This window comes from Callithrix jacchus, chromosome 10 (genome assembly GCF_049354715.1).
Source record: "Callithrix jacchus isolate 240 chromosome 10, calJac240_pri, whole genome shotgun sequence".
In the NCBI taxonomy this organism is placed as follows: Eukaryota; Metazoa; Chordata; class Mammalia; order Primates; family Cebidae; genus Callithrix; species Callithrix jacchus.
In genome coordinates this window covers 90,352,772-90,377,641 of record NC_133511.1, presented here as the reverse complement: position 1 = coordinate 90,377,641, position 24,870 = coordinate 90,352,772, and the positions used below count along the sequence as shown (strand labels likewise).

The 24,870-nt window shown below is 35.6% G+C and overlaps 1 protein-coding gene across 7 annotated transcripts in view; it reads right to left on the bottom strand.

Annotated features, from left to right (window-relative positions):
* LUZP2 (leucine zipper protein 2) overlaps positions 1-24,870 on the bottom strand; it is a 580,317-nt gene that overhangs the window by 292,947 nt on the left and 262,500 nt on the right. For 4 of the 7 annotated variants that reach the window (XR_013522908.1, XM_078339266.1, XM_009007842.4 and 1 more), the window contains exon 5: positions 10,227-10,289. The exons of 2 other annotated variants lie outside the window; for them this stretch is intronic. Coding sequence is in view for 4 of the 5 variants with exons in the window: in XM_078339266.1 (XP_078195392.1) it covers positions 10,227-10,289 (63 nt within the window). In the remaining variant the exon portion in view is untranslated. Of the gene's footprint in view, positions 1-5,561; positions 7,276-10,226; positions 10,290-24,870 lie in introns of those variants that run through there. One more of the 7 variants, XM_078339267.1, reaches the window with a different exon arrangement.

The window sequence follows — 24,870 nt, the reverse complement described above, 5'->3', positions numbered from 1 at the left end:
TTAACCTTTGGTATGCATCTCTTGGCTGAATTCTTTCTTCCAAGTTAGACAAGAACCAAGGATTTCTGTACTTCTCGGTAACAATATTAAATGTTTTTCTTTACATTTCTCATGGTTAGAGATTGTTTTACTTAATTTGAATTTAATAATACTGCATGCCTCTGGAATCTAGTACAATGTTAGGACAATACTGGGAATTAAGTAATATGTTTATTCCAGAAATGAATATACAGATAAATACTATATATGCCTTTAAATAAGCAATTTAAGGATACTTCCATAGATAGATTTATACCTAATAAAATGTTTTCTCCTTGTCTTTCTAAAAAAAGTAACTAAGCTGTTTATGGGGAATATACAAAATGCTCCACATGGTGGAGTTGTTTAATAGGATCACCCCAAAATTCATGTCTACCTAGAACTTCAGAATATGAATTTAGTTGGAAACCAGGTCTTTGCACATGTAATTATATTAAAATAAGGTCATTCTGGATTAGGATGGGTTCAAAATCTAAACGCTGATGTCATTAAAAGAAGAGGAGAAGGCACACAAAGACATAGAGGTACATAAATAAGAAGGCCATGTGAATAGGGAAGCGGATGATTAGTGTTACCACTACAAGACAAAGAACAACACAGATCACCAGGAAACACTAGAAGCAAGGAAGAGGCCCTGCTGATGCTGTGGTTTGAGACTTGCAGCCTCCAGAATTGACAGACTGCAAATTTCTGTTTTAAGACACATAGTTTTTGATACTTAGAACCTTATAGGAATAGTTTATTGAAAGCTTTAAATTCTGGATGTGAAATTAACCAGAACAATCAGTTGACCAGCATTTCACAGCAATCATCACTTAAGAGAAGCAAATGACCAGGGATAAAGTGAAAAAAATAAAGTGATAATTAAATACTTTAAAAATTTATTGGGTGTGTCCTGGAATCAAAAAATATTTGACTGAAACTGTTACACCTCTTCATCTGCAGCAGGTAGGCATAAGAATTCATTTTCAGAATGTTGACCCTGAAGCACTCTATCACTTTATGAAATATCCCATCATCTTCACTTCAGTGTGTTTACTGAGGCAAGAAGGTAGAATAATTTATTTGAGAAAGATTTACAGCCACAAGAGTTGAACGCAAATGAGTTTTCTTCTTAAAATTTACAGAAGTTTACTCTAGATCAGTGGTTATTGACCTTTTTTTTCTGTTTTAGTCAAGGATTCCTGAGAATCTAGACTCTCTTTCTTAAAAAATACAACATATATACCTTTTCTTCTGTATCATTTCAGGATGGCCAGTGATCCTCAGACATCAATCTTTATATACCGTGGGGTCTTTAAGCATCCCTAGTTGCTAACTAGGGACTGTATTATCTTGTTCTCATGCTGCTAATAAACGCATACCTGAGACCAGGTAATTTACAAAGGGAAGCGTTCTAATTGACTCACAGTTCCACATGGCTGGGGAGGTCTGACGATCATGGCAAAAGGTGAATGAGGAGTGAAGTCATATCTTACATAGTGTCAGGTGAGGCAAGAAGAGCTTGTGCAAGTGAAATCTAACTTATAAAACCATCAGATCTCATGAGACTTATTCACTACCAGGAGAAAAGTATGGGGAAAACCGCCCCAGTGATTCAATTATCTCCACCTGGCCCTACCCTGGACACGTGGGGATTATTACAATTAAAGGTGAGCTTTGGGTGAGGACACAGCCAAACCATATCACAAATTAAGCGTTAATCTCCAAATATGCAGGTAGTGTCTGTTTTTAAATTCATGTAATTTATTAGTACGAATAAAAGCAGACTTGAATGTGGTCTTAATATATTCCAAATATATGCAAAGTCCTGGCCCTGTGTTGTTTTTGTGAAAAATGTGAATTATGATGTTCTAAGGAAGGCAGGTTTCTAACTTCAAGGAATTTGCATTATATCAAGAAAATAATTCTGACAAAAGTAAAATTAAAAATCACAAGAATAGATAAAATGCCATGTAGATACATAAGATACTGTAACAGACATGCACACACTATTGAGTACTTCATCATTGGTACTCAGAACATGTTTCTCACTTATTCAGTAGTCTTCAATGATGACCTACTGTTTACCAAAGCTGGTTATCATGGACTTTAACTCCATATTAAGAAAATTTGCTTTTAATACACAGGTTATTAATTTATGAAGCATTGTGTCTACAATGTGAAAGCTTTCTATACTATCAAATCTATATTTCCCATGAAAAATTAAAGCAGACAAATAAAAAAATCTATTTCCAAAATTTACTGCAGCTCTTGGGCATATAATGACTTAGGCTTTGCTATTCAGACATGATTCCTGCAATATGTAGATACAGAAATTTGTTACTTGAGAAAATAGACTAAATGTTATTCATCCTCTGTTGCAGAAGGTCCAGGGTGGTGTGGTGCTGGAGCCTGCAGTGGCAGGGCTCCAGGCAAGGTTGGCAGCTTCCTGATCCAGGCAGAGGTAGTGCGTTCTCAAGACAGCTAAATCACTGCCGTGTTTGTTGCACTGTTTCTAAGGTATAACCTAGAAGCTGTACTTTTAGCTCTTCTAACAATTTTGTAAGGTATCTATAGGAATTAATAAATTCCTTTCTTATCAGAGAACAAATTTTGCCATAACCAAGAATAGTAACTGTTTCTTTGCCCCCAAAAACCATGTTTTAATCCTTATAATCCAGGTATGTGTCAACGGCTATTTGGAACTATTTGGGAATCCGGAGATTGGCCAGTGACTTGAATTGTGCCAGATTTTTCTCCCAAGCACTTAGAGCAATGGGATTAAAACAGAATATAAAAGGATATTAAATCAGTTGATAATAGGAGCTGAAGACATATTGATACGTCAGAATTGTGGTAAACTGTATGGTCCATATAACAAAGAGATGAGATATGATAACTGAGAGATTTGGAAAGAGAGGAGAGTAGGGACATGAAATAATAAAAGGAAAAGGATGCCACCAAGAAAGAGTAGCTGTGATTAATTTCTGATTTCCACCACTGAGCAGAATGAGGCCCACTTTTATGATTCCTGACCTAATTTCAACTAATTAAAGATGCTTGTCCCAGTGCCTGATTTGTCTAATATTTCCTAGACATATATATTATCCTATTTATTCCTGAGCCTTTCTTATATCTCAGACCATTAGAGACAAACTGATTTTATCCGAGGAGCAAAATAATTAAAATTCAAGGACATTGCAAATGATCGTAGAGAAAGAGTGTTTTGAAAGTGAAAGTCAGAGCTAATTCTGAACTTTGAGAATTTAGTTTCCAGGTGTGGTGACTCACGCCTGCAATCCCAACACTTTGGGGGGCCAAGAAAGGCAGATCACTAGAGGTCAGGAGTTCGACACCAGCCTGGCCAACATTGGGAAAACCCATCTCTACTAAAAATACAAAACAATTAGCTGGGCATTCTGCTGCACGCTGATAGTCCTAGCTTCTCAGGAGGCTGAGGCAGGAGAATTGCTTGAACCTGAGAGGTGGAGGTTGCAGTGAGCCAAGATCATGCCACTGCACTCTAGCCTGGGTGACAGAGTGAGACTCTGTCTCAAAAAAAAGAAAAGAAAAGAAAAAAGAAAAGAAAAGAAAAGAAAATTTAGTATGATTCCCTACTTCATCCTTACCTTGAGCTATCTTGAATGAGTCTCAGGAAACAAATCAATTATAATAAAAAAAAAAAAAACCCTCAGACCACTATGGATGAAAGTAAGAAATAAATATCTGCCCCTTCTCTTCCATTTTTCCTTTCTCTTCCATGTCTATCTACTTACTAATTCAAGATAATTATGTTTTCCATTATGTTTTCCAAAACAAGTTCAAATTTTTAAAAATTGTTTTGTTTTTATTTGGTTAATTGACATATAATTGTATGTATTTATCAGGTGCAATGTAATTATCAAATCAACATAATTAGCATATCTGTCACCTCAAACAGTTGATATTCCATTGTGGTGAGAACATTCAAAATTGTCTTTTCTAATTGTTTTGATATATATAACACATTATTGCTGAGTACAGTGATCCTACTATGCAATAAGACACCAGAACTTATTTCTCCTAACTTTACCTTGTACCTGTTGACCAATCTTTTTCAATCTTCTTCTAACCCTCTACTTTCTCTAGCTTCTGATAACCACTATTCTCTTCACTTCTTTTAGATCAACTTTTGTAGATACCTCATATGAGTGACATCATGCAGCGTTTGTCCTTCTGTGCTTGGCTAATTTCACTTAACACAATGTCCTTTAGCTTCACCCATGTTTGCACGAATAACAGGATTTCATTTTTTTTAATGGCTGAATAGTATTTCATTGCTTATGTATACCACCCTTTTATCCATTCATCTATAGAGAAACGTGTTGATTCCAGATCTTAGCTATTGTGACAGTGCTGCAATGAACATGAGTGTGCAGACGTTTCTTCAATATATTGATTTCATTTTCTTTGGATATATACCAACTAGTTATATTATTAGATCATATGGTTAGCTCTATTTTTAATTTTTTGAGAAACTTTTATTGTTGCTCATAATGCCTGTACTAACTGAAGTGCCACCACTAGTGTATAACAGTTCTTCCTCCACATCCTTGCCAGCATTCCTTACTTCTCTTTTTGAGACTAGTCATTTTAACTGAGGTGAGTTGATATCTTATCAAAGCTTCAATTTGCACTTTCCTGATGATTAGTGATATTGAGGATGTCTTTTATGTACCTGTTGGCTATTTGTACATTTTCTTCTGATAAACGTCTCTGCAAATATTTTGCCTATTTTATCATATTATTTGTTTATTTGCTACTTATTTATTTGAATTTCTTACATATTTTAAATATTAACCCCTTGAACATAGACTGTTTTAATACTAGTGTCCATCAACTATTTCCAACTACATAATTCTTTAAAAAGCCAAGAACATTATCAAACTCATACCCTTATTTAAAAATTTTGGCTGGGCACAGTGTCTCACACCTGTAATCCCAGCATTTTGGGAGGCCGAGGCAGGCGAATCACCTGAGGTCAGGAGTTCAAGACCAACCTGGCCAACATGGCAAAACCCCATCTCCACTAAAAATATAAAAATTAGCCAGGCATGGTGGTGCATGCCTGTAGTCTCAGCTACTTGGGAGGCTGAGTCAGCAGAATCGTTTGAACCCAGGAGGCTGAGGTTGCAGTGAGCCAAGATCGCATCTTTACACTCCAGTCTGGGTGACAGAATGAGACCTTGTCTCCAAAAAAGAAAAAATAAATTTTTCAACTACTTAAAGATGCTTGTCCCAGTGCCTGATTTGCCTAATATTTCATAGACTTACATGTTATCATACTGATTCTTGAGCCTGTCTTATATCTCAGACCATTACAGACAAACTGATTTTATCTTAGGGATAAAATAAATACAATTCAAAATTATTGAATAGATAATGGAGAAGGGTGTTTTGAAAGTGAAAGCCAGAATAAATTTTGAACTTTGAAGCATACAAGATTGACTACATAATGAGACAGTTACCATATGAATGGAAGTTGAGAAGGGAGGCTGAAATTTTCATTTGTTTCCTTGTTTTTATTTATTTTCTGGTGCAAAATTGTTTATTTTTTGCAACCATACAATATTCAAACACAAAATGCAAAATAAACATTGAAAGCACAAAGATGTGTTAAAACAAATTAAAATGGAGGCGAGACCTGAAGAATCCTTGAGCAAACAAAGCCAATTAGGCTTTATAAGTCACCTTATCTTTGCTTGATTTGCAAGCATATGAAAACTTAAGGTGAGCCATTTTAAATAAATGCCTATATTAAAGAAAAATAGAGCTCAGCTTAAACAAACAGAAGAAACAAACTTGTAATTTTATAACTAGAGATTTTTCAATGGGATAGACCAAATATAGCAACTAACTATAATCCACCAGATACTTTCTTTGCTTCACTTCTGTTGTAGCCATATAAAAACCTTCCACTCTATTTCCTCAGTGAAGCTCCTGAACCACTTCTAATTCAGAAAAGCCCAATTCAGGCATTGTTGTTTGCTCAAATAAACTCTTCGAATAGTACTGTATATCAGTTAACCTTTTTAAAAGAAGGATTACATAAGAGAGATTAGAACTAGAGACACAGATTACAAAGTTACCTGAAAACTGGTGATATATCAATTGTAAGTCCAATTTTGCACATGGGAAATCTCATATTCTACAAATTACATACTAAAAATACAAATTTTGTAGGGATGGGATTGGGGAAGACCACTTACTATCTAACATTGTTACCAGAACTTCAAAAAAAACCAGTAACAGGCCAGCTGTGGTGGCCCACACCTGTAATTCCAGCACTCTGGGAGGCTGAGGTGGGTGGATCACATCTGAGGTCAGGAGTTCAAAACCAGCCTGGTCAACATGGTGATATCCCAGCTCTACTAAAAATATAAAAATTAGCTGGGTGTGGTGGCCCACACCTGTACTCCCAGCTACTCAGGAGGCTGAGGCAGGATGATTACTTGAACCCTCAAGGTGAAGGTTGCAGAGATCATACTACTGCACTCTAGCTTGGGCGACAGAGTGAGATTCTGTCTCGAAAGAAAATTGATTAAGAAAAATAATAACAAAACTAATAAAAGTGTAAGTACAATATTTTTACCATTTATCTCAAACATCACATAGTCATTTGACTCTTTGCACCTTATACTCAGGATTTAGTGTTCTTCCTTTGGTAAGTAGATCCTGGAGGGAATTGACATCTAACAAAGTTAAAATTTGATGCAGAATTTTCATTAATCTCTTGTTTTAATGCAGAGGAAAAGTCTTAACATAAACTTCTGTATTCACATCTTAGCCAGCAAAAAACATAAGAGTCTTAATGCAATAACTATCACTACAAGCACTAAAAGGAAGCCCTTCTGTACATTTTCAATCCTCTTCTTAAGTTTTTGTATTTATAACAAATTTCTTTAAAATTTGAAAAGGCTTTTGTGTGACTGCTTCAAAATTCAACATATTGGAAAGAAAAGCGAATGATTTTTAAAGCTTTGCTGACATTATTTTACTACTTGTTAAATGCTAATATGATGATTGATGCAAGGAAATACACACTGTGGCAGCATAGATTTGACTTGAATGTCTGAAAAAAAAGTATATAAAGAGAAAAGCAGAGAGCCAAAAACCTGAGACTTAAGAGACCACATAAATCACAATAGAGCTTTTGAAAGTCATAACAGTACAATTCAGCAGTTACAAGTGGCGCCCATGAGAAGATAGAGGTAGCTGTGGAGATAGAAGAAAGACAAGTACTTGAAATACTCTGATTGGCAGGGCACCGTGGTTTACACCTGTAATCCCAGCATTTTAGGAGGCTGAGGTGAGTGGATCTCTTGAGCCCAAGAATGCAAGACCCCCCTGGGCAACACAGAGAAACTCCTTCTCTACTAAAAATACAAAAATTATTGCATTGCCGTCTATCTCATTTCTTAACATATGTGGTCAATAAATGTGGTACATCACATAAGCAGAATTTTTAAAAAGCATATGGTTATCTCAATAGATGCAGAAAAAGCATTTGATAAAATCCAGCATCCCTTTATGATAAAAACTTTTAACAAAATAAGCATAGGAGGGACTTCGCCTTCATTTTTTGGGACTTCCCCAATTCCCTCAGCCAAAAGTCACCACTCAAAGGACTTCAAACTTCTTCCAGAAATTTATTTGTATCTGTTTTATCTCCCTCACCACTGTATTTTGTTTAATCCATTTAGCTGGTTTTTTTCTTATGCCTGAACTAAAAATCTTCCAAGCAGTGCCCATATAACTTCACTACAGGGTATAGACCAATTGTTCTGTTAAATAAATCTGCTTCATCTTTATATCCATACTGATTTTTTGCTAAAAATTAAATCAATATGAAGGGGTAAAATTGAAAACACTGAATTGCTAATATATGTTCATTATTAGGTTTTGTAAAAAGATGAAACCTTTTTGGTTATGGATTTTCATTTCATAAGTTCTCAATAGTATTAAAGTGAATAGTAGCACATTTAATTACAAAACTTATATTTAGCAGATCTTATTTCTGGAGAGGTGTATTTCTTTCTGAATTATTCTAGCCTTTGTAGCTGCCAAAGTACAATTTCACTATAAAAACAACCTCCAAAGACAAAGTATTTTGTTACTTGCTATAAATAATTCACAGTTTTGCATTTATTTATTTATTTATTTGGTAAAGATGGAATCTTACTATGTTGCTCAGGCTGACCTGGAACTGTTGGCCTTAAGAAGCACTGCTGTCTTGGCCTCCCAAAGCACTGGGATTATAGGTATGAGCCAGCCAAGTAGGTTTTTGTTATTGTTGTTTTAATTTTTATTTTTTAAAAATCTTTAATAGAGACAGTGTCTTGCTCTGTCACCCAGGCTGAAATGCAGTGATGTGATCACAACTCACTGCAACCTCAACCTCTCATCCTCAAGGAATCCTCCTGCCTGAGCCCCCTAAGAAGCTGGGACAACAAGTGTGCCACCAATCCCAGCTAATTGTTTTTGTTAATAGAGATGAGGTTTTACCATGTTGTCCAGGCTGGTCTCGAACCCCTGGGTTCAACCCGTCCTCCTGCCTCAGCCTCCCTAAGTGCTGGGCTTATAGTTTTGAGACACTGTGCCCAGTCTAGTAGGTTTTTTCAAAGAACTTTTTCCTTAGTTGAATTCCAGATTTTAAGAAGTTATCTAAGATTTAAAGTGAACTGATGCTACTTACATAAAGATAAAAATTAACTTGAAATTCTCTTATGATCATACAACTGGGTTCATATTACTGTTTGTGTGTGTGTGTATATATATAAATGTACTCCTTATCCTATTTTAAAACTGACTCTAATCTTGTTTTAAATGTTTTCCTTGTTTTAAATGGTACATGAGCACTTTTTGATTTGAGTAATCTGGCTTTCTCACTGAGCCCTAAATGATCCCAACAAACAAATATTATCTATTACACCCAGTATTCTGATAACTCCGGTCTACTGATATTTTTCCATCATAATCAGGATGTCTAGAAAAATTGAGCCTCAGGGGAAAGATTTATCAAGTTCACCCATCATGCTTTCTTGAGAAGACTCAGAAGATAATTAGAAATAAATAAAATTAAAATATATTATAATCACAAGAAATATTTAAAATGATTCTTACTGTTTTCTATTGTACTTTTCCTCTACATTTGAAAAATTATTTTAATGTCATAGTCAGACTATTGATTCCAAATAGTTATACCAAAGCATTTATAAAGTCTTTTAACTTTTATATCAAGGAGGAAGTCAATTAAGAAAAATAAAGTTTGTTTGCTGTGTAAATGTCTTAATAAATTAAAAAAGAAGGAAGGAAGGGATGGAGAGAAGGAGAAAAAAAGAAGAAAGGAAAAAAGAAAACAAGTGAAGGAGGGAATTAGGTCAAAAAAGAGGAAGGTAGGGAGAGCAGAAGGGAAAAAAGAAGGAAAAAAGGAAGTAAGCAAGCAAGATTGATTAATAAAGGCTATGGAGATTGACTAAAGATTCAAAATAAGCCATAATTAGTGAGATTGATCAAGGAAGAGTTATCATGAATTAGTCATGGCTCAATGGTCTTAACTAATTGCATTTAATAAAAAGGAAATTAAAAGGTGGAAACAGGTAATAGAGAAATTACAGAAAATAAAGTAGCTGTATAACAAGATAAATAAATCAAAAGAGAAAAATGAATGCAGTACTTAATAGGATTCTTACATTTAAAAGGCTATCATGAAAATGATTACAACTTGTTTATATTTAAATTTATATTATTTTGAGATTATCCTTAAACACATTTTTCATTCTAGATTGGCCCTTTTTAACATGCATCCAATTTCTATCTAACTTTCTTCTTCAGTGCCTGTAATGTCATTTATTAAACAAATATGTAAATTTATTAAATGAAAATTGATTTTTAATATCAGCTAAGCAAAATACAGTTAGAAAGAAAAATGAACTAGAGAAGTTTATTATCAAATATGTATAATATCTGTAAATTATCAAATATATATAAATGTAAGGATTAACCACTTTTTGAAATTCTTAGCCTAACAGTTTCTCTATATTAGTCTAAAATTGAAAATCAAATTTGCATGTGTTTAATACTTTAAACTTGTGGCAAATTTATATGTTCACTTATGTGCATTTTTTGATTTATGTAAAATGTATCTAAGATATAATAAATCTTACCTCATTCTGGAGGTCTCGGATCATTTTGCTCTTTCTTTCAACTTCAGTCTTTAAAAAATTAATCTGAAAATGAATAGACTATTATGTAGATACATTTCAAACTCATTACCATGGCTTTCATAATTTTTTCACTATTTTGAGAAATATTTATTGACAAATATTGAAAAAGAACAAATAATTCCACCATTCCTTAATCAAAACCTTCATTACTAAATTCTACATATATTCATTGATTATATAAAATATCCTTTTTTTCATTTAACAAACTATTTTTTTTAATTGAGAAACCCTACACTTTATAACTACGATTCTCTTACCCAGATAAACCTAATTTCCTTTTGAAAGTGTGGTTCCTTTAAAAAAAAAAAAAAAAATTTGACTCTAGAGTTGAGCCTAGGAATCTCTATTTCTAAAACACTCCATGTAATTATGACCTGTGGCCACGTTTGAGAGCAATTGCATAATAATGTCACTTACCTCAAAACTATGGGACATTAAGAATAGGCTACCGAAGACATCATGATGTTTCCTTCTAAACACAATATCATCAGGACCTGTCACCTTATGACACTTATTCTAACTGTATCTCCTAAAAATAGCATTATCTGCCCCGAGTATAGAAAGAGGTCCAGACTTGTAAAGAATTTATAGTCTTTATAATTGCTGAGAGTACACTAGTCACTGAGACTTTATAGTCACTGGGGGTTACCTATAATAGGAAAATAGCTGTATGGTAGTGGATAAAACATTTAATTTATCCAATTTATAGTTTTCTTGTAGTCACATTTTGTTTTTTTGAGACACAGTCTTGCTCTGTCACCAGGTGCCAGGCTGGAGTGCAGTGATATAATCTTGGCTCACTGCAACCTCCACCTCCTGGGCTCAAGCAATTTTCCTGCCTCAGCCTCCTGAGTAGCTGGAACTACAGGCATGTGTCACCACACTCAGCTAATTTTTGTTTTTTAGTAGAGACGGAGTTTCACTATGTTGGCCAGGATGGTCTCGATCTCTGGACCTCATGATCCACCCACAAGGTAAATTTAATTTTTCTAATATACTTAATTCAATATATTTAAATTATCATTTGGTCATGTAATAGATTATTCATGATATAATTTACATTCTTTTGTGTTATATTTCTTTAGATTCCAATGTGTGTTTTACACTTATAGTATATCTCAGTTTGGATTAGTCATATTTCTAATGCCTCATGCATTAAACAATATAGTCTTAGAAGTTTCCTAAAATGATAAAAGGTACTCATGATCGAGGAGATCTCTGAAGATAGACCGAGTTATTGGGTTGGAAACCAAATTTAGGAGGAAGGTTAATGTTTACCATAGACACAACTATAAAAAATATTTAGTTCTGAAACATTTCAAACATGAAGGACACGAAGAAATAAGCAAAATGCCTATGGGACTAACCCTAAACATTAAACAGATATAAATGTTTTGTCCAATTTTCTTCAGGCCATTTTATAAATAATATATTATTTATTTTAATTTACTTATTATTAAAGCTTCAGCTAACTTCCTTTCTTCCTGTCTTCTCACTCAAGGTAACCACTATACAGAAGTTACATATCTGCCTCGTGCATATTTTTAAACATTTTTAAAATTGCATATGCTCTTATAAAAAATAAATACTGTATGTTATGTTAAAGTTTGGCTAAATTATGAGAAACTCAACTTTATGAGATTTACTCATGTTTATTTTATGTAAAACTAATTAATTCATTGTAGCTAGTGAATTTGTTATGGTAGTAACCACATTTGAAGGTAAACAATTACTAAATTAATCAAGATGAAGACTAAGGTACTATAATTGACATATCCCTAAATACGATTGTTTAAATGAGATAGATTTTTCTCTCAGAGAGCAGTCTACAGGTGTCTGCAGCCTGAAGCCCAGAGGTAAGTGGACCACAGCTTGGATGCAGCTCTGGCATTAGCAACCATCCTTTTAATGATTTTTCCATTATCATCATTTCCCAGTTACTGGATATGTCTTGGGTCTGTGTTCCCACCCTAATCTCATGTTGAAATATAATCCTTAATGCTGGAAGTGGGGCCTGGTAGCAGGTGATTGACTCATGGGGTGGTTTCAAATGGTTTACCACCATCCTAGTGTTCTCATAATAGAGTTATTGTGAGATATGGTTGTTTAAAAGTGTGTAGCACCTCTCCCCCTCTCTCTCTTCCTCCAGCTCTGGCCGTGTGAAGATGCATGCACCAGCTTTGCCTTCTACCATGAGTGGAAGCTCCCTGAGGCCTCTCCAGCCATGCTTTCCATATAGCCTGTGGAACCATGAGTCAATTAAACCTTTTTTCTTTATATATTACCCAGTCTCAGGTATTTCTTTATAACAATGTAAGAACAGACTAATACACAGGATATGAAAAGTCCAGGGTAAAGAATAACTAAATAATTCTAACTTTAAAATAAAATCTGGGCTGTTGAATTTCTCTTGGGAGATCTGAACTGGGAACCTCCAGAGAAACCCAGCTAGTTCTCAGCTAAGACAGATTAAGGAAGTCATAAGGTATTGTTAAGGCTGTGATAAGTCAAGTGTTGCATAAACAATATGCAGAGGAAGTCAGTTGTCACAGAAATAGAAAGAACCAGTCCAATGGAAAGCTAGCTGAGTCATTTAACTTGAGGACTACAAGAATGAAAATCCATGGATTCCTCTTTCTGACATCTTCAAGAGTTGCAATAGTTCCAGTACCACCTACCAGCCTCATCACATCTGACTCCTGGGCTTGGCTTTCCATAGTGTCCATCAGAAGTCTTACAACACCTATTAACACTTTTTACTTTCAGGCCTATATAGGTGTCCAGGCATTACCATTTCCTCAGTTGTTACTCAAAACACAAACCAGACAATTTTTATGGCAAAAGAAGACAATACAGAAAGAGCACCTTGAAAATTAACATGTCTAGTATTTTAGCCATATTAATTTTCTAATTAAGCTTGAATTTTGAGATACCAACAGTAACCCCGAAACACCAGTCCTCGTTGTCCCATTAGGTAGATAGTTTAAGTTGATTGAAAAACCAAGCTATCACCACTGTAACTCAAAAGTAAAATTCTAAGTCCTCCTAACCAACTGAATGGACTCCTCTACTCAGCTAGTGGCATTTGAAAGTTAACCTGAAACAAGTTCAGGCCATGATGGGAATTTAAAACAGAGACCATAAAATAATCTACTTGCTCTTAAATCTGCTACCTGGAGCCTTCATCTACATAATAAAAACCTTGGTCTCATAACACAACCACTTTTCTTAACCAAGACACTCCCTACTACTGATTCCAGGTCTTAGATAACTGATTGCCAATCAGAAAATCTTTGCCAATTGCCAATCAGAAAACCTTTGAAATCACCTATGGCCTGGAAGCTGTATATCCTGCCACCCTACTGGCTCCCACCACTTCAAGTTGTCCTGCCTTTCTAGACTGAACCGATGTACATCTTTTTTTTTTTTTTGAGACGGAGTTTCCCTCGTGTTACCCAGGCTGGAGTGCAATGGTGCATTCTCGGCTCACCACAACCTCCGCCTCCTGGATTCAGGCAATTCTCCTGCCTCAGCCTCCTGAGTAGCTGGGATTACAGGCATGTGCCACCATGCCCAGCTAATTTTTGTATTTTTAGTAGAGACGGGGTTTCACCATGTTGACCAGGATGGTCTCGATCTCTTGACCTCGTGATCCACCCGCCTCGGCCTCCCAAAGTGCTGGGATTACAGGCGTGAACCACCGCGCCCGACCCCCAGTATACATCATATATGTATTCACTGATGTCTTCTGTCTCCCTAAAACATATAAAATCAAGCTGTAGTCTGACTACCACAGGCACATGTTCTCAGGTCCTCCTGAGACTGTGTCAACTGTGTCATGGGAATGTTTCCTTAACCTTGGCAAAACAAGCTTTGAAATTGACTGAGATCTGTCTCAGATACTTTTTGATTTACACCAAGTAGAACCTGACCCCATTCAAGATTAAGCATTTATTCAGAGTAACAGTGTATCCCCTGCAAAATAGCTTTTACATACTTCTCTACAAAAGCACTTTATTCGCCCCAGAAAATTTTGCTTTGTACAGATTTGTCTTTAGTTATGTCTTGAACTACTAAAAGCCATATTACTTATGTTAATAACCTGTTCTTTTACTGATACTATTATTTACCCCAAATCTTCATATATTGGTACTGCACATGTTGTTCATAGTTAACAATTAACTTTAATTAAAGTATAATGAAAATACATTACCATGTCAAGACTATAATTATTAAATATTAAACAAGGACAGAAAAACTTAAGAATGCAATACTTAAATATTGAAGACGTAAAATATATTTTGAACATTTAAAATCATTAGCATTTTAGGCCATTTGTTTAGAATCCCAACAGATTTTAACATCCCTAAAACAGTAAGCATTCTTATAGATAGTTATGAAATAATTCTCAGAAAAAGAAAATACATTGTATTTACTGTGAATAAGATTTAAAGAACATAGCAATTCTTTATTTTTAATGAGATTCAAAGCTTGAAGCTAACTCTTGCTTTAGACTAATTATGTTTCAGGACAAGTTAAGCCATAAAAATTAACAAGAATAGGGAAATGCATTCAATGATCATTAAAATCTTTAATTATTCTGGTCACACCTGAGAGCTCATTCTTCAATGCTGTTAGAGTTTTTCCTTAGGGTCACAGTTTTCTGGAGTGGCTTACAGAGCTCAAGGAAACATCTACAGTTACTGGTTCATTATAAAGGCAATTAAAATGTACGCAGAGGAGTTGGGTAAGGTGAAGTATAGGAGAAGGGGCATGGAGCTTCCATGACATTCCTGGGTATTCAACCCTCCAGGAATATCTGCATGCACACCTATCTTGATGCTCTACAATTGATAGTTTTAAACTATTAGTATATAGAGATTAATCTCCAACAAACTGCTTATACTTTTTTACCACCCCCAGGAAATTTACAGAAATGTTATACAAATAAAGTATGTACAATACATAAATGAAGTTCTATAAATTCAAAAATATTAACAGCACATATGTTATTAAACTCTATTTTAATTAAATTAAAAATAATTTTTATAGGTGGTCAAATAATGTCTTGTTTAAAAATATTTTCTAGGCCATGCACGGTGGCTCACGTCTATAAATTCAACATTTTGGGAGGCCTAGGTGGGCTGATCACCTGAGGTCAGGAGTTCGAGACCAGCCTGACCAAGATGGACAAACCTCATCTTTACTAAAAATACAAAATTAGCTGGGCGTGATGGCACATGCCTGTAAACAGCTGCCTGGGAAGCTGAGGCAGGAGAATTGCTTGAACCCAGGAGATGGAGGTTGCAGTGAGCTGAGATTGTGCCATTGCACTCCAGCCTGGGAAATAAGACTGAAATTCCCTCTCAAAAAAAAATTTTTTTTTAATAATCATTGGATTAATGAGAAATAATCAAACACATTATTATAATAATAATGAAAATCAAACCTATCAAAGTAATACTTAGCAGATAACTAATAGCTTTAAATGTATTTTCAGGTAAATAAAAGATAAATTACACTAATTCAAGAAGTTGGTTAACAAGCAAAAGGTCAAACTCGGTGTACTAAGGAAAGAGAGAATTATAAAACAAAAACCAATAAACTATGAAAGAAACAAAAATCCCCTAAATCCTTCGTTCTTTGGAAAGATTATGCTAAAGAGAAAAGATTATGACAAAATTTGAATAAAAGACTCAAATGTTAAAATGTCAAATAAAAGGAAGAAATAGGCCACATTCACAATTCAAAGTATTATAAGCAACTGTCCACTGATAAATTTGAAAGTTTATACAATAGTCCTTAGATTAGAATAAAATTCCAAAATTTTTGCAATAAGAAATATAATACTTGAATAGACCAATACATTTGGAATTTTATTGTACTAAAAGGCATCCATTTCCCCAAATTCCAAAATAAAATTTTAATGATGGCTTTTACCTAGTTTTCAATGACCAATTAATTCCTAATAAATGCAAGTATTTTCTGGAACGTAAATAAAGAGCCAAAACTCTCATTTTATGTGATATTTTTATCCAGTGAAACTAAGCATCATACATAAAGGAAAGATACAGTCTTTTCAGACAAATAAATGCTAAGCAACTTCGCCGCTACCAAGCCACCATTATAACAACTGCTAAAAGGAGTGCTAAATCTTGAAACAAATTCTGGAAACACATAAAAACAGAACCTCTTTAAAGCACAAATCACACAGGACCCACAAAACAAAAATACAATTTAAAAAGCAAAAAAAAAAAAAAACAAGTACCTAGGCAACAAATAGCACAATTAGTGAAATGATACCTCACATCTGAGTACTAACATTGACTGTAAATGGCCTAAAGCTCCACTTAAAAAATACAGAACTACAGAATGAATAAGAACTGGCTGGGCATGGTGGCTCACACCTGTAATCCCAGCACTTTGGGAGGCTGAGGTGGGTGGATCACATGAGGTCAGGAGTTCCGAACCAGCCTGGCCAACAGGAAGAAACCCTGTCTCTACTAAAAATACAAAAATTAGCTGGGTGTGGTGACATGTGCCTATAATACCGGCTATTCAGGAGGCTGAGATAGGAGAATCACTTGAAGCCAGGAAGCGAAATTTGCAGTGAGCTGCGATTGCACCACTGCACTCTAGCCTGGGTGACAGAGCAAGACTCCATCTCGAAAAAAAAAAAGAAAAGAAAAAAGAAACAACTCACTGACCATCTAACTGTCTGCTGTCTTCAGGAGACTTGCCTAACACATAAGGACTCATATAAACTTAAAGTAAAGTGGTAGAAAAAGGCATTTTATGCAAATGGTACAGAAAACAAGCAGGGGTAGCTATTGTTATATCAGACAAAATAACTTCAAAGCAACAGCCGTTAAAAGAGTCAAAATGGGACATTATATGATGGTAAACAGGCTTGTCCAAACAGAAAATATCACAATCCTAAATATATATGCACCTAACACTGGAGTTCCCAAATTTAAAATCATTACTGATAGGCCTAAGAAATGAGAGAGACAGCAATACAATAATAGTGGGGGACTTCAATACTCCACTGACAGTACTAGTAAAGTCATCAAGGGAGAATGTCAACCAAGAAACAATGAATTTAAACTATACCTTGGAATAAATAGACTTAACAGAGATATACAAAACATTTTATTCAACATCTGCAGAATACACATTCTGTTCAATAGCACATGGAACTTTCTCCAAGATAAACCATATGACAGGTCATAAAATGAGTCACAATAAGTTTAAGAAAATTAAAATTATATTGAACACGCTCAGACCACAGTGGAAAAAAACTGGAAATCAACTCCAAAAGGAACCTTCAAAACTGTGAAAATACATGGAAATTAAATAATATGTTCCTGAATGAGCATTGGGTCCAAAATGAAACCAAGATGAAAATTAAAAATTCTTTGACCTGAACAACAATGATGACACAACCTATCAAAACCTCTGGAATACAGCAAAGGCAGTGCTAAAACGGAAGTTCATAGCCCTAAATGTCTACATCAAAAAGACTGAAAGAGTATGAACTGATACTCTAAGGTCACATCTAAAGGAACTATAGAAACCAGAACAAACCAAAGCCAAACCCAGAAGAAGAAAGAAAATAACCAAGATCAGAGCAGGACTAAATGAAACTGAAACAAACAAAAAGAAAACCAATGCAAAAGACAAATGAAACAAAAAGCTGGTTCTTTGGAAAGATAAATAAAATTGATAGAATAAAAACAAGATAAACTAAGAAAAGAAGAAAGAAAATCCAAATAACCTCACTAAGAAATGAAACAAGAGATATTACAACTGACACCACTGAAATACAAAAGATTATTCAAGGCTACTATGAACATAAACAAGAAAACCTAGATGCACATAAACAAGAAAACCTAGATGAGATGAATAAATTCCTGAAGAAATACAACCCACCTATTTTAAACCGGGAAGAAATAAATACCTGAAACAGACCAATAACAAGCAGCAAGATTGAAATAGTAATTTAAAAATTAATAACAAAAAAAATCCAGATCAGATGGATTCACAGCAGAATTCTACCAGACATTCAAAGAAGAATTGGTAACAATCCTTTTGACACTATTCCACAAGATAGAATAAAAGGGAACCCACCCTAATTCATTCTATGAACTCAGCATCACCCTAATACCAAAACCAGGAAAGGACATAACCAAAAATAAAACCAAAAAACAAAAAACTACAGACCAATATCCTTGAGGAACATAAACACTAAAATTCTTAACAAAATACTAGCTAACAAAATCCAACAACATACCAAAAAGATAAGCCACCATGATCAAGTTGCTTTTATACCAGGGATGAAGAACTGGTTTAACATAGATAAGTCAATAAATGGGATACACCACATAAAGAGAATGAAAGACAAAAATCACATGATAATCTCAATAGATGCAGAACAAGCATTTGGCAAACCCAGTATCCTTTTATGATTAAAACTCTCAGCAAAATTGGCATACAATGGCTATACTTCAACGTAATAAAAGCCATCTATGGCAAAGCCACAGCCAATATAATACTGAATGGGGTAAAGTTGAAAGCATTCCCTCTGACAACTTGAACAAGAAAACGATGCCCACTCTCACCCCTCTTCTTCCACATAGTACTGGAAGCCTTAGCCAGAGCAATCAGACAAGAGAAAGAAATAAAGGGGCATCCAAATTGGTGAAGAGAAGGTCAAACTGTCACTGTTTGCTGATGATATTATCGTTTACCTTGAAAACCCTAAAGACTCCTCCAGAGAGCTCCTAGAACTGATAAAATAATTCAGTAAAGTTTCCAGATAGTGGATTACTGTACACAAATCAACAGCTCTTCTATATACCAACACTGACCAAGTGGAGAATCAAATCAAGGATGCAACCCCTTTTACAATAGCTGCAAAAAATAAAATAAAATACTTAAGAATATACCAAACAAAAAGGCAAAGACTTCTACAAGGAAAACTACAGAACACTGCTAAAAGAAATCATAGATGACACAGTTGAATGGAAACATATCCCATGCTCATAGATAGAATAAATATTGTGAAAATGACCATACTGCTAACAGCAGTCTACAAAATCAACACAATCTTCATCAAAATACCACCATCATTCTGAGGGAATGTGTTCTCTTTCCGGGTCCACAAGGGGAAGTACTTTTAAGAGCAAGAACTTTCCAGTGCCATGCCCCGCTCCCATCTCTGTCCATCCAGGAGATTTAATGCTCTCTGTTTTAATTTTCAAGGGTGCAAGAAGAATCAAAAAGTCAATCACTCCAGTGGAAGTGCTAAGAAACTCCTTTCATTGGCCAGAGGTCTTAGAGAATGTGGGGGTTCCACCCAGGTTAAAAGTCCCCTTCTTCCACACCCCTTCAGAATCCATGTTTGGGTCCCCTTCCATGAACACTCCCTTCATGGAAGCCATCTTTCTCTCTCCTGGATTTCCCCTCTGGAGTCCCCTTCCACACTCTCGTGGAAGCCTGTCTTCCCCTCCTAAACTCCCTCTCTCTCTCCCTTCCCTTCCACTCAGTGTGGAAGCTGTCTTTCCTCTCCTGGATTCCATCTTTCTGGATTCTCTCACTCGGTGTGAGGAGAGATTTCCTCCTCTGGTTTTCTCCCTCTGGGAACCCTTCTCACTCAGTGTGAGAGAAGCTTTTCTTTCTCTCATTCAGTGTGAGAGTTAGCTGTTTCTTTCTCTCTCCTTCTCCTTTTTCTCTCTCTACATAAATAAATCACTTTCTACAAGCACTTTTGGGTCTGGCATTTACTGCACACTGCGACATTGTCTCCTCTCCCATTCTTGGGGAGTAATAGACCAAGAACTTGGAGAAGGTTCCTCTCAGGGGAACTGAGGGCTCTCCTGAGCCCCTGAGCCCCTGAGCCCCTGAACCCCAACATTACAATTCTTCATAGAATTAGAAAAAGCAATTCTAAAATTCATAGGGAACCAAAAAATAGCCTGTATAGCCAAACTAAGACTAAGCAAAAGAAACAAATCTGGAGGCATCGCACAACCTGATTTCAAATTATAAGGCCATAGTCACCAAAACAGGATGGTACTGGTATAAAAATAGGCACATAGACCAATGAAACATAATAGAGAACCCAGAAATAAATGCAAATACTTACAGCCAGCTGATCTTTGACAAAGCAAACAAAAATATAAGGTGGGGAAAGGACATTCTTTTCAACAAATGGTGCTGGGATAATTGGTTAGCCATATATATGAGAATAAAACCGTATTTGTCTCTCACCTTATATAAAAATCTACTCAAAATGGATTAAAACTTTAATACATGAAACTATAAAAATTCTAGAGGATTACATTGGAAAAACCATTCTTGACATTTGCTTAGGCAAGGATCTCATGACAAAGAACCCAAAAGCAAATGCAATAAAAACAGAGATAAATAGTTGGGACTTAATTAAACTAAAGCATTTGCATGGCAAAAGGAAGAGTTGGCAGAGTAAACTTAGAGATTGGAAGAAAATCTTCATAATCTATACATCTGACAAAGAACTAATATCCAGAATCTATGATGAACTCGTAGATTAGAAAAAAATTCCATCAAAAAGTGGGCTAAGGACATGAATAGACAATTCTCAAAGAACATATAAAAATGGCCAACAAACATGAAAAAATGCTCAATATCACTAATGATCAGGGAAATGTAAATCAAAATCATGATGCCACACCACCTACTCCTGCAAGAATGGCCATAATCAAAAAGCCAATAAACAGTAGGTGTTGGCATAGATGCAGTGATCAAGGAATACTTCCATGCTGCTGGTAGGAATGTAAGCTAGTACAGCCACTGTGGAAAACAGAGTGGTGATTCCTTAAATAACTAACTAAAAGTAGATCTACCATTTTCCATCATTCCCACTACTGGGTATCTACTCAGGAAAATAAGTCATTATATGAAAAAGATACTTGTGCAAGCATGTTTATAGCACACAATTCACTACTGCAAAATTATGGAACCAACCCAAATGCCCATCAATCAACAAGTGGTTAAGAAAACTGTGGTATATATATATATACACACAGTGGAATACTACTGTGTATGTAAATACTGTGGCATATATATATACACATATATATGTGTATATATATACACACACATACACAATGGAATACTACTCAGCCATAAAAAGGAAGGAATTAACACCATTTGAAGTAACCTGGATGTGATTGGAAACTATTATTCTAAGTGAAGTAACTCAGAAATTGAAAACCAAATATTGTATGTTTTCACTGATACATGGGAGCTAAGCTACGAGGATACAAAGGCATAAGAATGATACAGTGGACTTTGGGGACTTGGGGGGAAGGGTGAGGGGGAAGTGAGGGATCAAAGACTACAAACAGGGTGCAGTGATGAGTGCACCAAAATCTCACAAATCACCGCTAAAGAATTTGTTCATGTGATTGAATACCACCTGTGCCCTAATAACCTATGGGGAAAAGAAAATGAAATTAACAAGAACAGTGAATAAAAAAGAAATAGTCTGCAATTAAGAAAATGCAAGCCATTGGTGAAAAACCTCACCATCTAGTAGTTTTTGATAACAGTAAAAATGATGCTGGGTTTCCCCTGATCACTGATAGGTAATATGTCTGATTCCTATAAAGACACCATTTGTAGGTCTCTGGGAACTTGAGGTCACTCAAACATTTCAATGTCAGCTTTTAAGAACAGTCATTGAAAATCCATGTGGCAGTATCCAGAAATTGCAATATAAAATGATTTTGAATAGTAATGTAAATAGAATTGAAGAAATAGAACATCCTAAATTATGAACAATAGGATATATTATTTTAATATTCATTTTATTAGGTATGCATTCTTATGTTATCCCTGATAATTTTCACTGTGATATTACCATATAACAAAGGTTTTAAATAGTTAGAAAGAAAAAATGCTACTAATGATGATGATGATAGCATACAATTTAGAGGTTGCTTACAATTGATGGTCTTCTGCTCAACAATGCATGCATCATCTCATATAATCACCAAATAACCTATTATATAAGTACCATTGGCATACTGCTTACAATGAAAAAGCCTCAGAGAAATCAATGACTTGCTTATATTCATTCAGTTGAGAAGTGATGAAGATGAAATTAAAATGGGAAGCACAGAAGGAAAGGGAATGACATTAGTTTAATGTCTACTATCTACTACGTGCCAGATTACAATTTTATAGAAATTATGTACATTAATCTAATGTGAATCACCCCTTAAATGTGATAATAAGGAAACTTGCAGAAGTTAAAAAGCTTGATCAAGTCTGGTACTGAGCTAGTAAATTTATAGATCTAGTAAATGTCCTCCTAGAAATTTATACCTCTTAGAAATTTAAACCCTGAAATTCTTATACTGAAACACATGCTAAGTTATGTCTCTTTAGGAAGTTTCTGGTTTAGTGAAGTATTTTGGGAGGAAAGAGAAACTCTCCCTCAGGATTCAGTGTTCAGCCATAAGGAAGGCACTGCAGGCATGCTGATATGAGAGCAAAGGTGACTCAGTCTACATTCTCGGTCCATGACATTTTTCATGCTTGGATACTCTGACTTTGGTTGTGATCTTTCTAAAGTTATAACTCTCTTCTTTTTAGCTCTCAGTTTGCATAATTTCCTGGAATAATTTTGAGTTCAGGCCTTAGCTCTTCTGCCTTTTAGCTGTGTAAATGCAAACTAGAAACACCTTATGTGAGTTACTTTTTAAGAAACCAACAATGTAGTTTTATTATGAAGACCAGAGAAAATAGGCTGCGTGAACACTTCTATTCTGCTCTACCATCATTTGTCATTAGGCTATGAAGAAACCCGGATTAAATATGATTAGCCACGGCAGAAATGTGATTGCAATTAGGACCATTCACTAAGCTAGGTCAGATGTTGGGAGGATGGATCAACGAGCTTGTGCTAAGAATATGTCTATTCTTTTATGTAACATTTGGTATCCAGTGAGCCAGACTTTAGGCCACATTTCAAATGAGCAGTGAGAGTTGCCACAGCATAGCAATGAACAAACATGCTCATCCTAACAGGTGAACAGAACAGATAACAGTGAATCCTTAACATGAAATAATTCTGTACTTTGAAAAGTCAACAGTCATTATTAGAAAGGCTGTTCCCTGAAATCAGGCATTGCAGATGACAAACTGGACTGAGTTTCAGATGCAAAACTCCACATTTTACTCAAGGTTGTTAAATGAAGCCTGGTAAAAGAAAGGCAGGCTGACTGTGTTTAGAGAACCTAGGATTCCAGGTAATTGATCCAAATGGAGATTCAGGCTTCACCACAGTTTTAACTTCTTTAAACTTGATGCATTAACATTTATTCTTCATGCATGTGCTGGATCAGCCTTGTTCTAAACAACCCGATACCAAATCATATCCTTGAACCACCCTGCCTTAGCTCCAGACTCTTATTGCTGCTTCAACACCTCAGAGGGGAGAAGTCCTCCTCCCAAAGGCACACTTTTCAAATACAACCAACAACTGAAAAACAACACCCCCAAATGCCCCCCTTTTTAATTTCCCCAGGCTACTATGGATTTGCCCTAATCACCTTAGAGATAGGTAACAAGTCAGGACAGCTGCTGTGCCCCAGAGCCAACCAAAAATCACTTAAACTGCTAAATCCCAAGGCCACTTAACCTGTTTCACTTGTTCATTGCCTCAGAAACCACAGTTCATTGCCTCTTACCCACAGTTTCCTCCTCTCCCTCTGCCTCATGAACAGCCCCGGTACCTCCCCATGTGACCCCTCTATGGTGTACAGCTAGAACTGTGAGAAATAAGCTCTGTTTTCAGTGGCAGTCTTTCCCTGATCTGTTGACCTTGCTATACCTCATATGTTCTATTAATACACTATATTTTAAAACAGACTCAGATCCTGAAAACAAGATATAAGATCTAATCCCTATATATGGTGTGTAAGGTGGCTCTGGGAAATCCAGTAGAAACCTGGTTCTCAACATGGCTCTCAGGAACAGCACCCCTCCTGCCTATGGTAAATGTTCGTAGTAAGAGCTGAAATGGTGGGGTCAAGGAAACATCATTTCAGGTGAGAAAGTTTATTTCCTAGTTTATTTCTCACAGTTATAGCTGTCAGGAGAAGAGTCTGATTCATAAACTTTAGGGTGCATTAGAACCCATGAGATAGATTAAATAGGCAGATGGCATGGCCGCGCTCCTGAGAGATTCTTACTCACTGGATGCGGAGCACTACTTAGCCCTCACTTAGCGTAATTTACTTAACGGTCAGTGACATCCCACGATCTGAGAGCCACTGACAAGGTCCTGACACCAGAATCCTTGCCCCACTCTGTCCATTAGTTTCTCATTCTTTAAAGTCGGCTAGGAATTAGATGACCTCCCCAATAATCGAATAAAACATTAACCTTTTCCAGGAATGAATGCTGATCAAGTACTATTATGATCACATTGACTGATGCTCCTTTCTTTTTTTTTTTTTTGTATTTTCACTTTTATTTTTTACAGGTGTGTTTGTTCCATAGTGATTTTGGAAAAATAAAGTAACAATGTCCC